Here is a 15421-nt window from a genome sequence, read left to right on the forward strand (position 1 = left end):
AAGTAAGGTTCCACACAGTGAGTTGGGTGGATTTCTGTTTTAATGCTGCAGAGGAGTTAGATGAGGACTTTGCATCAGGGCCAAGGTTCAGAAGAAGCCTGATGGGTTTCACAAACCAAATGCTCAATGCAATTGACAGCCTACCCACAGGCTTGCAAGTTATGACTTAAGATGGAGACGACCAGCACTTCCAACCTGACCCATGGCTTGATACAGAGCCTTCTCAGCATGGAGAGGTTTGCCAATTCCATCTAGCGACCCATGGAACATCACAGTTTCCAATGCATTTCAAGAATTGCCTAACGGCAAGGGTGCAATAGAAGCTCAGGCAGCTGCCATGGTGGGTCTTGACTGCTAAATGACAAGTAGCTTCTTCTCATAAACATTAAGATCCAACTTAATTACCATTGAATTTCATAGAATTTACAGTGCAGAAAGAAGCATTCAGCCCATCGAGTCTGCACCGGCCTTGGAAAGAGCACCCTACTTAAGCCCCACTCTACCACCCTATCCCCTTTATCCCGGTAACCCAACCTAACATTTTTGGACACTAAGGGCAATTTAGAATGGCCAATCCACTTGACCAGCATATCTTTGGACTGTGGGAGGAAACTGGAGCACCCGGAGGAGAACGTGCAGACTCCACACAGACAATGACCCAAGCCGTGAAACGAACCTGGGACCCTGGAGCTGTGAAGCAACTGGTCTACCGTGCTGCCCATAGCCTGAAACATTCCTGAGGCCGTCCCGACGGCGTGCACTATACTCTTCGAGTATGCTGTTTTTGAGGGGTCGAAGCATCGCAAAAACAGCGGCGCCCCCAATTCCGGTGTAAAAGTGGATTCTCTGGCCGATCACTGAACGTGATTTTGGGGTCAGCGATCGGCTAATCCAGCCCTCTAAGTGTAATCTTTGGTGGGTTTGGCTGGGAGTTTCTCCCTGCTTCAGTCTGCAAGTTCTACACTTAGTCACTATTTCAAGCCCTGACAAGTTTCTCTCTAGGATAGCCCACACTTAGAATTTTCTTTTATCATTGAGGAGATGAACTAGCTGGCCAGACTGGCTTCTCAGAGGTTTAACCAGATCTACGAGGCACAACGGCCGTTGGGAAGCCAGGGGGTGGCCTCTCCTGGCATCTATCAGTCAGAACACCCTTCGCCTTGTTCGGTTAGCAGTGCTTTGCACTGCTGCTTCATGGCGCCGAGGACCCAGGTTCAATCCTGGCCCTGCATCACTGTCTGTGTGGAGTTTGTACATGTTTATGTGGGTCTCAGCCCCACAATCCAAAGATGTGCAGGGTAGATGGATTGGCCGCACTAAATTACCCCTTAAATGGAACATTAAAAAAAGAAAAAGGGAAAGAAAACAGTAATACAACACATAAATATGAACATCCGTATTTTAATTAAACATATTATTCATCCACCTGCTCATTGTAAATTTCAGTCAAGCTCTCCATATTCCCCGAAGATTCCTGCCTTCCCCTCCTACTTCTTTGATCAGGGTGACTGTGCACTCACCTTGCTGCACATTTTCCCCTATAAAGATGGTAGTTGTTAACCTGGGCTTGTCACCAGAATAGTGCGGTAAAGTGGTTAGCACTGCTGCCTCACAGTGTCAGGAACCTGGGTTCAATTCCAGCCTTGGGTGACTGCGTCTGCATAGGTTTCCTCCCAAAGTTCAAAGATGTGCAGGTTAGGTGGATTGGCCATGCTAAATATTGCCCCTTAGTATCCAAAGTTGCACAGGTTAGGTGGGGTTACGAGGATAGGGTGGAGGTGTGGGCCTGGGGCCTTTCGGAGGACCGGTGCAGACTTGATGGGTCAAATGACCTCCTTCTGCACTGCAGGAATTCTGTGGATTCTATAAGTTCTGCAACTGTCATGCTGCTCCTTGCAAACATGGAACTGGTATGTTCTTATTATGATCTACATAAGACATTTATGAAATGTTCCTCTTCCCACCTGCCAGGTCTATCATTCTCTCCACTCCACCTCGGAGAGAGGCAGAGACATAGGGCAAGGGCTATGCCAGATGCCACACCAACCTTGGCGCAGGTTTGGAGCACATTCTTGGAGGGGGAGAGTGCAACTTATGTGCTATTTCTGTGACCCCAACAGGGTTGCGACCGGTTTGGGAAGCATTGTCCTAGTCGCCTTGCTCCCCCTTGTGCTCCTTGTCCCCCTTCAAAAAATGTTTCTTCTTTCCATCATTCTCTGATTGCCAAGCTCCATTCTGGCCAGTCTTACGTTGGTATTTCTGGTTGCCTCCTTTGGACTTAAAGCCTGCTCTTGTGTCCTTTGATTCAATTTGATTCTCACAATTAGAGGGCTAAAAGGTTACTTACCTTTCTTTCCTTGGCAGCTTCTGGGGATTGCTGGTTAAACTGTAGTAGACTAGTTTATATTAAATTTGGCTCTAAGGTTCTAAAATGGGCATTAGGAATCCAATTAGCATATGGTAATTAGCATGTGGCAACCAGCAGACTCCCAGAAGAGATTGTGTGTGAGAGATTGTGCCTGGAAATGGCCCCCAACTTTACCATTTAGCCTAAAAAAAAGCCATACAGGACACCTCTTTCTTCCAATTTAGTTCTCTCGATGGGCAAGAGATAATGAAGTAGTTGCAATGGAGCAGCTCCATTTCTGCCAATTTCCTATTTAACACTGCAGGACTTTATTAATACAGGGAAATCAAGGCTCTGGCATGCACTTTGGACTCTAATGGCACATTGGCCAGCTCCAAGAAAGGTAAAGCTATTGGGAAGCTAGAAAAAGTCAGAAAGCTTTCCTTAGCCAGGCCAAGGGGTTCCACAACAAATGTTTGGCTTCTTCAGCCCAGGGCACTGCCCTTCATCAACCACAAGACCTAAACAATACTTTTACCAAGACCTGTTGCTGACAGCCTCTACCCTCCCAGCTGGCCAACCTCAGTATTCAATCCATTTTTAAACTTAATTTTTATGGGATGAGGATGTCCATCCCTGGCTGGACAGCATTTGTTACCCATCCTTAATTGCCCTTAGGAAGAAGGTGGCGAGTTGCCTTCTTAAACCACTGCAGTCCGTATGGTGTGGGTACACCCACTGTGCTGCTAGGGAAAGAGTTCCAGGATTTTGACCCAGAAACAGTGATGGAATATTTCCAAGTCAGGATGGTGATTGACTTGGAGGGGAACTTCCAGGTTGAAAAAGTGGAGGCCTTCCTGCCTGGACACCAATTGAGACCCTTAGGTAGGCAGTTAAGGTCCATTTAATTAACTGAGCCTGCCACCAGTGATATTCAGCCAGCAGCAGGCAGGGTACTTGTCATACAAGCAAATCCTGTTAGGCTGAAGGACCTGGCATCAGAAAGTGTGGTCCTGCTGAAAGGTAGCCCCTGCACTTGCTGCTGAACTCCCCACTCCACTGCCAACAACCAGTTCCCTGCCACCTCCACCCCATCCACACTCACATCTATCGGAGTATACAATGACAATCTTCAAGATAAGCCCAATTATTGCATAGGTAGCAGTCACTACCATTGGTGCTGCTGATACTGGAGAGCTGCAGGTCTCTAATTGGCCAGTAGCTCTTCGGGGACAGGATTGCTTGGAAAGCTCAACGGTGTCCAGGCATGTGCCTGACTGCCTGGTAACTGCATCAGAATTTCCGGAAATAAATTATTTGGAGTTCACACTGGTTTTCCAACCAGTGGGCAGTGCCCCTGTTGCACACATTAAATTCCACCAACTGTTTTCCTTAGCATACCAATTTTGTCATATATATGTCACCTGATTTACTCAAGGATATGTAATATAATTGGGCAGCAATTTTACAATGAACACAAATTGGATTATTTGCACCTATCTCTAATAATGACAAGGCATGCTAAATTTAACTCGCAGTGCCTAACCACCAACATTCAACTATTGTTCAGCTTTTAATGTTTCATAAAAATTACAAGAAGCATTGAATTGAATAAAATGACTTACAGTTTTTCAAGTTCCAGCATTGTATTCAGTCAACATCATTACCTTGTGACGTGTCTGTTAGAACAAAGAACAAACAAAGAACAAAGAAAAGTACAGCACAGGAACAGGCCCTTCGGGCCTCCAAGCCTGCGCCGACCATGCTGTCCGTCTAAACTAAAATCTTCTACACTTCCTGGGTCCGTATCCCTATTCCCATCCTATTCATGTATTTGTCAAGATGCCCATTAAATGTCAGTATCTTCCCTGCTTCCACCACCTCCTCTGGCAGCGCGTTCCAGGCACCCACTACTCTCTGTGTAAAAAACGTGCCTCGTACATCTCCTCTAAATCTTGCCCCTTGCACCTTAAACCAATGCCCCCTAGTAATTGACCCCTCTACCCTGGGAAAAAGCCTCTGACCATCCACTCTGTCTATGCCCTTCATAATTTTGTAAACCTCTTATCAGGTCGCCCCTCAACCTCCGTCGTTCCAGTGAGAACAAACTGAGTTTATTCAACCGCTCCTCATAGCTAATGCCCTCCATACCAGGCAACATCCTGGTAAATCTCTTCTGCACCCTCTCTAAAGCTTCCACATCCTTCTGGGAGTGTAGCGACCAGAATTGAACACTATACTCCAAGTGTGGCCTAACAAAGGTCCGGTACAGCTGCAACATGACTTGCCAATTCTTGTACTCAGTGCCCCGGCCAATGAAGGCAAGCATGCCGTATGCCTTCTTGACTACCTTCTCCACCTGTGTTGCCCCTTTCAGTGACCTGCGGACCTGTACACCTAGATCTCTCTGACTTTCAATATTGAGGGTTCTACCATTCACTGTATGTTCCCTACCTGCATTAGACCTTCCAAAATGCATTAACTCACATTTGTCCGGATTAAACTCCATCTGCCATCTCTCCGCCCAAGTCTCCAAATGATCTGAATCCTGCTGGATCCTCTGACAGTCCTCATCGCTATCCGCAATTCCACCAACCTTTGTGTCGTCTGCAAACTTAGTAATCAGACCAGTTACACTTTCCTCCAAATCATTTATAAATACTACGAACAGCAAAGGCCCCAACACTGATCCCTGCGGAACACCACTAGTCACAGCCCTCCAATCAGAAAAGCACCCTTCCACCGCTACTCTCTGCCTTCTATGACCTAACCAGTTCTGTATCCATCTTGCCAGCTCACCCCTGATCCTGTGTGACTTCACCTTTTGTACCAGTCTGCCCTGAGGGACCTTGTCAAAGGCCTTACTGAAGTCCATATAGACAAAATCCACTGCCCTACCTGCATCAATCATCTTCGTGACCTCTTCGAAAAACTCTATTAAGTTAGTCAGACACGACCTCCCTTTCACAAAACCGTGCTGCCTCTCGCTAATACATCCATTTGCTTCCAAATGGTAGTAGATCCTGTCTCAAAGAATTTTCTCCAGTAATTTCCCTGCCACTGACGTAAGGTTCACCGGTCTGTAGTTCCCTGGATTATCTTTGCTACCCTTCTTAAACAAAGGAACAGCATTGGCTATTCTCCAGTCCTCCGGGACATCACCTGAAGACAGTGAGGATCTAAAGATTTCTGTCAAGGCCTCAGCAATTTCCTCTCTAGCCTCTTTCAGTATTCTGGGGTAGATCCCAGCAGGCCCTGGGGACTTATCTACCTGAATATTTTTCAAGACGCCAACACCTCGTCTTTTTGGATCTCAATATGACCCAGGCTATCTACACACCCTTCTCCAGACTCAACATCCACCAGCTCCTTCTCTTTGGTGGATACCGATGCAAAGTATTCATTTAGTACCTCGCCCATTTCCTCTGGCTCCACACATAGATTCCCTTGCCTATCCTTCAATGGGCCAACCCTTTCCCTGGCTACCCTCTTGCTTTTTATGTACGTGTAGGATATGGTCCACGTTGGAGAAATGGAATTGGCTTACAAGGCATTGTTGATACTGAAATGTTTCCTGAGGAATTGTGACAATATAATGCTGGCCTCTGATCTGCTTCGACCATTACTGCTTCAGATATTACAAAGATTCACAGTAGAAAACAATGCACAACCTTCCGAAGGTAAGCAGCAATCGATGTATAGGTCTGTGAAAAACGGATTTGTCTTTATATCGTAGTACTGTAATGGGAACCTCAGTGTTTGCCTGTTAATTGAGAAAACATTAGTCAATTAAGGTTCAGTGACCACATGGTCAGTGGGAAGCTCGACGGGGTGCAGGTGGTATTAGTTAATGTATATGCGCCAATTTGGGACGATGTGGAGTTTATTAGGAGGATGCTGGGAAAGACAGCGGACCTGGACTCGCACAGGTTGGTCATGGGAAGGGACTTCAATACAGTTGTGGACCATGGCTTAGACCGATCAAGCTCGAAAATAGGCAGGGTGCCAGCAATGGCAAAAGAACTAAGAGGGTTCATGGAGCTGATTGGAGGGGGGGGGGGGGGGGGGTGCGCGAGGTGGATCCATGCAGATATGGGCAGCTGAGGGTGAAGGAGTTCTCCTTCTACTCATGCGTGCATAAAGTGTACTCCCGGATTGATTTATATATTTTGAGCAGGGCCTTTCTGGCTGGGGTAGTGGACACTGGGTATTCGGCGATTAAAATCTCAGACCATGCACAGCACTGGGTTGGCCTGCAGGTTAGCAAAGACGTTAACCAGCGCCTGCATTGGAGGTTGGATGTGGGACTTTTGGCGGACGAAGGGGTGTGCAAGCGGTTGAGGAAATGCATTCAGAGCTACCTGCAGGTCAATGACACGGGGGAAATTTCAGCAGCAGTGGTTTGGGAAGTGTAGCAATCCACGGGAGGCAGGAGTTCCGTCACCACACCAATATTTATTTACAATAACAATATTACAGGAGCAGCTCGAAACAGTGCTGCTAGCAGTCCAGTCAACTTAAGACTGGCTCACAAAGCCTACACAGGTGCTTATATGGGTCCCCTCAATGAGCTATCATTGAGGGAGCTCATACTCCAATTGGCCAACCAATAAAGCTAATTGGAGTTCATTACAGGAAGCATTGAAGGCGGTGGTCAGGGGGAGCTGATCTCGATCCGGGCTCATAGGGAGAAGGTTGACAGGGCAGAGACGGACCGACTAGTAAAGGTGATATTACAGATTGATAGGAGGTATGCGGAGACCCCAGAGGCAGGGCTTTTAAGGGAACGGCGGAGTTTAGCTTGCTGACTACAGGGAGGGCGGTGGAGCAGCTGAGAAAGGCGAGGGAGTTATTTATGAACATGGAGTGAAGGTCAGCAGAATGCTTGCACAGCAGCTTAGGAAGAGGGAGACAGCTAGGGAGATAGGGAAAGTGAAGGACGGTGAGGGGAACCTGGTTGATGATTCGGTAGGGGTGAAGAAGGTGTTTAGGGATTTCTACAGCAGGCTGTACAGGTCGGAACTCCCTATGGGGCTGGAGGGGATGAGGCACTTCTTGGAGGGGCTGAATTTCCCAACGGTGGACGGGGAATGGGTAGAAGGGCTGGGGGCCCCAATTGGGCTGGAAGAGATAGTGGAGGGCATGAAGGCCATGCAGGTGGGTAAGGCCCCGGGTCCGGATGGGTATCTAGTGGAGTTTTATAAAAAGTTCTTGGGGATATTGGGGCCAGTGTTGTTGAGGATGTTCAATGAGGCAAGGGAAAGAGGGATGTGTCATAATATACACACAAGTAAATGATGGTGCATAGACAGACACTGACTGACACACTGAATGACCTATCAATACACAGAACACAGCAGCCAATCACCAGACAGGACACGGCCACTATAAAGCCAGAGGGCACTAGTTTTCCTGCTCCCTTGGGATGCAGCCTCTGAGACAGCCAGAGCCCGTCATCAGCAACACGAACATCCACCATGTGCTAGCAGTATTGTCTGGTCAGGTTAGCCTCAGGTCTCCAGGCAACTCAACATAGTATCAACCCACAGTGCAAGTATGTTTAACAGCTCATAGTTCAATAAAATAGAGTTGTACTTCTCAAGTGTTGGAAGCCTGTCTCTCTCACTGCTATGGTAAACGCAGTCCTCGTAGACCCAGCATACCCAACACATCATGGTACCAGTGCGTGATGTTAGACTTTGATGGACCTACCCTGAGATAGTCTGCCTTTGACCAGCGATCAGCCATCCGGTAGCATGAACAGCGTCCGTCCTGTCCCGCCGCTCCGAATCGCCGGCAACCTCGGTGCCAACTGGAAGATTTGTAAGCAGAAGTTTCAGCTGTACCTCAAAGCCACCGACCTTGAAGCCACCTCAGATGCCAGAAAGATTGCTCTCTTTCTCTCCATGGCCGGGGACCACGCCATCCACATTTTTAACTCCCTCACATTTGCTGAAGGTGAGGACAAGTCCAAGTTCAAAACAGTCCTGCTCAAATTCGACAGCCACTGTGACATCGAAGTCAACGAGAGTTTTGAATGCTACGTGTTTCAACAGCGTCTGCAGGATAAGGATGAACCTTTTCAATCTTTCTTCACCCATCTTCGTATCCTCACACAATCCTGTAATTACGGCTCCACCTCCGACTCCATGATCCGCGACCAGCTCGTTTTTGGAGTACACTCGGACCCCCTACGCCAGCAGCTCCTTAAAGTGAAACAGCTTACCCTCGCTATAGCCATCGAAACCTGCGTTCTGCATGGGCACGCTACTAACCGGTACTCGCACATTCAAACGGCAGAGACGGCGCGGTACAGCCCACACAATGTGGAGCGGGTGCAGGCCGTAAAACAGCTCCAGGGCCTGAGTCTGGATGAGGGCAGCCACTTTGCGCGCTTTTCTCAGGCTCCTGCGCATGTGCGCAACGACCGAGGGGACGGCAAGGCCGAAGACCGAACTGCGCAGGTGCGCACAATGTACGACCACACCACGCATGCGCGATGGCGCAAGGAGCGTTTGACGTCATGATGTGCAACAACTGTGACTCCTCCCACTTAAAGCGGCATTGTCCTGCGAAATCTCGACACTGTCTCCAGTGTGGCAAGCTTGGGCACTACGCAGCCCTGTGCAGGTCTGCTCAAACAACTGCCTCCCGTCACTCTCAGCAGCAGCGCAGAAATGCCCGGTCCGTTCAACAACCAGTTACAGATTCTGACTCCGACATGGTTCAGACCCTGATACCGAGGATCTGAAATCCCCATTCCAGGTGGGCATCATCACCAAGCATACGATGCTTCCCAGTGATGAACATTGATCCGGACGACAAGTGGTGTGCCACCCTTACGGTCAACAAATCTCGCATCCGATTCAGGCTGGACACCGGCACTTCAGCCAACCTCATTTCACAATCTGACCTGGACAGCCTCCACGTCAAGCCGACCATCCTTCCATCCACCTGCTAGCTTCGCGAATACAATGGCAATGCCATTGCTGCCAGTGGCACATGCCAGCTTGTGGTGTCGCACCGTTCCTTAAAGGCCACCCTGCGCTTCGAGATTGTAGGGTCCACCAAAGCTTCCCTGCTCGGTGCTCAGGCATGCAACATCCTGAATCTCGTCCAAAGGGTTCACTCCATGTCGCCTGCTGAGGCATCAGCCTCGCCAGACGCTGACTTTCAGATACGCCTGAAGGACATCATTACTCGATACCACAGCGTCTTCGAGGGCATGGGCACACTCCCATACACGTACAAAATTCTTTTAAAACCAAATGCCACGCCTGTGGTTCATGCTCCCCGCCGGGTGCCGCCGCTCCTTAAGGACCGCCTCAAGCAGCAACTGCAGGACCTCCATGACCAGGGCGTCATTTCTAAGGTAACGGAACCCACCGACTGGGTCAGCTCCATGGTGTGTGTTAAGAAACCATCAGGGGAACTACGCATTTGCATCAACCCCAAAGATTTGGGGGGCGATTCTCCGCAAATGGGGAGAGTCGTAAAGACTGCCGTGAAACTGTTTCACGGCAGCCTCCGCGCCCCCTCCCGGGACCCGATTCTGCTTCCCGGTCGGGGCTAGCAGCGGGGCCCCGTGAACCACGGCATCGCAGGCTTAGCGAACTTCGCTAATGGTTCTCCAGAACGGCACTTTGCGGCCGTTTTCACGAACGGTGAGAGCAGGTGTGTTTGCATTCGTGGAAACAGCCGTAAAGGCCTGGGAACTCGGCGCATCGGATAGGGGAGAATCGCTGTTCGCCGTAAAAAAACGGCGAGCAGCGATTCGTGTCGTGGAGCGGCCGTGGCGGGGGGGGGGGGGGGAGAATAGCGGGAGGTCGGGAAAAATGTTGGGAAGGCCCTCCCGCTATTCTCCGACCCGTCGTGGGGGGCGGAGAATCGCGCCCTTGAACCGTAACACCATGAGGGAACTCTACCCTATCCCAAAGCGCGAAGAGCTCATCTGCAAGATGGCTCGCGCCAAATTTTTCACAAAGTTGGACGCCTCCAAGGTGCTCTGGCAGATAAAACTTGACGCATCCAGTCGGAAGCTCCACACCTTTAACACCCCATTTGGCCGGTATTGTGACAACCGGATGCCGTTTGGCATCATCTCCGCCTCGGAGGTGTTCCACCGAATAATGATGCAAGTGATGGAGGGCATCGAGGGGATGAGGGTGTACGTAGATGACACAATTGTCTGGTCCACCACTCCGCAGGAACACATTGAACGACTCCAACGCATGTTCTGGAGAATCCATGAGCATGGCCTCCGCCTCAGCAGAGCCAAATGCTCCTTTGGTCAAACAGAAATAAAGTTCCTCGGCGACCACATATCACAGTTTGGTGTGCAGCCGGATGCAGACAAGGTGTCGGCGATCAATGCCATGAAGACACCGGAGGACAAGAAGACGGTCCTCCGCTTCCTGGGGATGGTCAACTTCCTGCGGAAGTTTATCCCCAACCTCGCATCTCACACCACAACTCTCTACAATCTTGTGAAGAAAACCACCGACTCCCGCTCAAGAGCAAGAGTGGCGTGAACTCAGGGCGAAACTCACCAAGGCCCCGGTATTGGCATTCTTCGACCCTGCCAAGGAGACAAAGATCTCCACTGATGCGAGCCAGTCTGGCATTGGAGCAGTGCTCCTCCAACGAGACGACTCCTCCTCATGGGCTCCAGTTGCATACGCATCACGTGCAATGACACCCACTGAGCAACGCTAAGCTCAAATCGAGAAAGAATGCCTGGGCTTCCTCACGGGAATTGTCAATTTCCATGACTACGTGTATGGACTCCCCGAATTTACGGTCGAAACGGACACAGGCCGCTGGTCCACATTATACAGAAGGACCTCAATGATATGACGCCACGCCTGCAACGCATCCTCCTTAAACTCTGGCGGTATGACTTCGAACTGGTCTACTCCCTGGGCAAGGAGCTCATCGTGGCTGATGCACTCTCCCGCTCCGTCACTACGCCATGCGAGCAGTCGGGCTTCGTTTGCCAAATTGATGCCCATGTTGAGTTCTGCGCATCTAACTTGCCCGCCACTGATGAACGAGTCATCCAGATTCGTCGTGAAACAGCCAAGAATCCTCTGCTCCAATGAGTCATGTGCCATTTTACAGACGGATGGCTCAAAGGCAAATGCCCGCAATTCTACAACATTAAAGATGATCTAGCAGTGGTAGATGGAATTCTGTTGAAGTTGGACAGAATTGTCATTCCGCAAAGCATGCAGGAGCTCGTCCTTGAACAGCTCCATGAGGGTCACCTGGGGGTGGAGAAGTGCCGCCGGTGGGCCCGTGAGGAAGTGTACTGGCCTGGCATCAACCAGGGCATCGCCAACACTGTTCTAAACTTCCCAACGTGCCAACGGTTCCAGCTGGCTCAGCCAAAAGAGACCTTGCAGCCACATGAACTGTAGTCATCCCCATGGACTAAGGTTGGCATTCATCTCTTCCACGCACAAGGCCGGGATTATGTCCTCATTGTGGATTACTTCTCTAACTACCCAGAGGTGGTTAGGCTGCATGACCTCACATCGGCAGCGGTCATCCGTGCGTGCAAGGAGACTTTTGCTCTTCATGGCATTCCACTCGCGGTTATGTCCGATAATGGCCCATGTTTTGCCAGTCAGGAGTGGACCAAGTTTGCCCGGCGGTATATTTTTACGCACGTCACCTCGAGTCCCCACTACCCCCAGTCAAATGGCAAAGCTGAAAAAGGGGTACACATTGTCAAACGACTCCTGTGCAAAGCGGCTGATGCGGGTACAGACTTTTACCTTGCACTACTCGCCTACAGGTCGACTCCTTTGTCCACTGGCCTGTCCCCAGCACAATTGTTAATGAACCGCACATTACAGACAACGGTGCCTGCAATACACATCCCGGACCTTGACAACTTTCCGGTCCTGCAAAGAATGCAACTGTCTCAGGCCCAACACAAGTCGGCGTATGACGCCCGTGCCACGGATCTCCCTGCTCTCGTCCCTGATGACCAAGTTCGTGTTCAGCTTCCTGAAGGTGGCCTGTCTGCCACCACTGTGGCGATCAAGCAAGTGGCCCCCAGATCATTTCTGGTTCGTATGCAGGATGGCTCTTTTCTTCGGCGTAATAGGTGGGCACTGCGGCTGCTTCCATGCTCGCCACCAGATCGCGATGCCCTTCCAAGAGCTTGCCGCTCTACCTCTTCTATTGCCATCCTCTGCAGCTGATACAGCCCCGCCCATTCCAGAGCAGGCGGCCCCTGACCCACCCTTGAGGCGGTCAACCAGAATTCGTCGCCCACCACAGAGACTGAATTTATGAGCTGATTGTTTTGTTACCTTGGTTCTTCGTTTGCTCGTTTGTACATACTGTTATTTATATTCCATGTTTTGTTACATGCACTCTATCTGCACTAGACACCTTCCCGTGTAAATACGTTAGGATTTTTGTATATAGTCAGGATCATGGTCATGTAAATATGCTCACATACTCTGTACATAGTCAGGCACATTCACATATTTATTGCCATTTATACATTTTTTTTCTCATAAGGGGGAGATGTCATAATATACACACACAAGTATATGATGGTGCATAGACAGACACTACTGACACACTGAATGACCAATCAACACACTGAACACAGCAGCCAATCACCAGACAGGACACAACCACTAAAAAGCCAGAGGGCACTAGTTTTCCCGCTCTCTTGGGATGCAGCCTTTGAGACAGCCAGAGCCCGTCATCAGCAACACAAACATCCACCATGTGCTAGCAGGATAGTCTGGTCACGTTAGCCTCAGGTCTCCAGTCAACTCAACATAGTGTCAACCCACAGTGCAATTAGGGATGTGCAGTGATCATTTAACGCAGTGGGCTAAACAGCTGGTTTGTAATGCAAAACAAGGCCAGTTCAATTCCCGTACCGGCTTACCTGAACAGGCACCGGAATGTGGCGACTAGGGGCTTTTCACAGTAACTTCATACTTGTGACAATAAAAGATTATTATAAATGCTGGGCTGTTAGACATTTAGCTGCCAAAAGAGTCAAAGTTTCTGCTGCTTTTCCACAAAACACCTTTAATTTCCTTCAACAGGCTTTGCACAAAACTCTAGCATCACATCACCTGACACAAGGGCCACCTTTACATATCAGTGTCAATTATTGGATGCTTAACATAAATGAGACAACTAATTGGAATGTCTCTTTTATCAGATTTTTTTTTCATAGATTTTTACAGTGCAGAAGGAGGCCATTCGGCCCATCGAGTCTGCACCGGCTCTTGGAAAGAGCACCCTACCCAAGGTCAACACCTCCATCCCATCTCCAAAACCCCATAACCCAGTAACGCCACCCAACACTAAGGGCAATTTTGGACACTAAGGGCAATTTATCATGGCCAATCCACCTAACCTGCACATCTTTGGACTGTGGAAGGAAACCGGAGCACCCGGAGGAAACCCAACGACACACGGGGAGGATGTGCAGACTCCGCATAGACAGTGACCCAAGCCGGAATCGAACCTGGGACCCTGGAGCTGTGAAGCGATTGTGCTATCCACAATGCTACCGTGCTGCCCCATTGCCTCTTAACCCATTACTTAACAGTCTCCCCTTCCTTGGAGGAAAAAAAATGATTAGGTGAAACAAAGTTATAAGAAACTCAAAAACACACACGCAATTTCCACCCTTCTTTTTCTTTTCATTTTTGGAAGAAGAATTTTTTTTCATTTTTGGAAGAAAAAAAAGTCACAGAAACAGGCTCTTTAACAATATCCAAAAGTTTCTGTGAACCAGCCTCTCTTTTTGTAAAACTGTCTGACAATCGATAGCTACTGTCAACCCATTTAATTTTTGCTGTCTCCCCTCTGTCCAACATCGGCTTCAAGCTTGTGATGTCTATCCTTAACCTTTTTTCATTGACACTTTTTGTAGAGTGCACATTTTTCCATAGGGATTTATTGTCAATGTGACATTCAATAGGTATATTTCTCAAATCCCTTAGTCCCAAAATTTCTGTCAATATCTGAGATATATAAAAGGCCATATCCATCCACTACAAGGCTTAACATCTCAGCAGCCAAAGTGCTTTTGACCACTCTCCTTATTTTGTTTCCCACACAAGAGGGCAACATTTACCATTGTTCCCCAAAAGGAAAATTATAAAACCTCCTGCACTTGAGACCCCATCACATAAATTTGCATAGGACGCATCACTATAAACTATGAGTTTTAAGTGCCTAAGGTCACCTAAAACCGGGAACCTCAAACCACACTCCTGCATTTTTAGTTTGACCAACGCTTTATTTGCTCTTATTATGTATCCACTTTGGGATCATTCATTTTTGTACTCAACTCTAAGACATCAAAACTCACGTCCGGTCTAGTCTGTCTACCTAACCAATTCAGTTGCCCAATTAAACTTTGCAGTTGCTCTTTTTCCATCTGTGAAACCATTGCGTCTTTTTGTGAATCCCGGCCACAACTAATTGCTATTGGGCTGATGCTTTCCAAATAAGTTTGCTGACATAAAGTTGCCCATAATTTAGTCTGTCCAATTTCTAGTCCAATATATTTAAATGCACCGGAAGCCTAACTTTCAACCCTGAATTCTTTCTCAAACCAGAGATTACAATAGCTTCAAAATCACTAGTCCCACCCCACAAAAAATCATCGACATGCATCATAAAGGCGCCAGAAAGATTTCCTTTATAGTGCCAGTAAAACATTGCCGGATCTGCTTTCAACTGGCAACAGCCTAACTTTAACAGAACTGACCTTACCGAAAAGTACCAGTCTCTAGATGCATCAGTCAATCCATAAACACATTTGTTCAACTTCCAGAGTACCCCTTCTGTGTTAGCTGCCTCTTTCGGAGGACGGAGAAAAATGTCTCTTTGGAGTTGATGCCTCTGCAAAAAGGCAGCTTTTATATCTATAAATTTGCATTCCCATGCCTTTGTGGCTAATAGAGCCAAGAAGATTTTTAAAATAACCTTTCCTGCCGTAGGTGAATCTACCATTAAATCCTGATCTTTAAGTTTTCTTCAAATCCCCTTGCCACAAGCCTGGCCTTTGCCTTATAAGTT

General features: G+C 48.5%; 1 protein-coding gene across 11 annotated transcripts in view; it reads left to right on the plus strand.

Annotated features, from left to right (window-relative positions):
* LOC119956323 (meiosis inhibitor protein 1) overlaps positions 1-15421 on the plus strand; it is a 536433-nt gene that overhangs the window by 372076 nt on the left and 148936 nt on the right. For all 11 annotated transcript variants that reach the window (XR_005458631.1, XM_038783445.1, XM_038783450.1 and 8 more), the window contains one exon: positions 5859-6027. Coding sequence is in view for 10 of the 11 variants with exons in the window: in XM_038783445.1 (XP_038639373.1) it covers positions 5859-6027 (169 nt within the window). In the remaining variant the exon portion in view is untranslated. The remainder of the gene's footprint in view (positions 1-5858; positions 6028-15421) is intronic.

The sequence above is a fragment of the Scyliorhinus canicula genome, chromosome 23 (genome assembly GCF_902713615.1).
Source record: "Scyliorhinus canicula chromosome 23, sScyCan1.1, whole genome shotgun sequence".
Taxonomy (NCBI): Eukaryota; Metazoa; Chordata; class Chondrichthyes; order Carcharhiniformes; family Scyliorhinidae; genus Scyliorhinus; species Scyliorhinus canicula.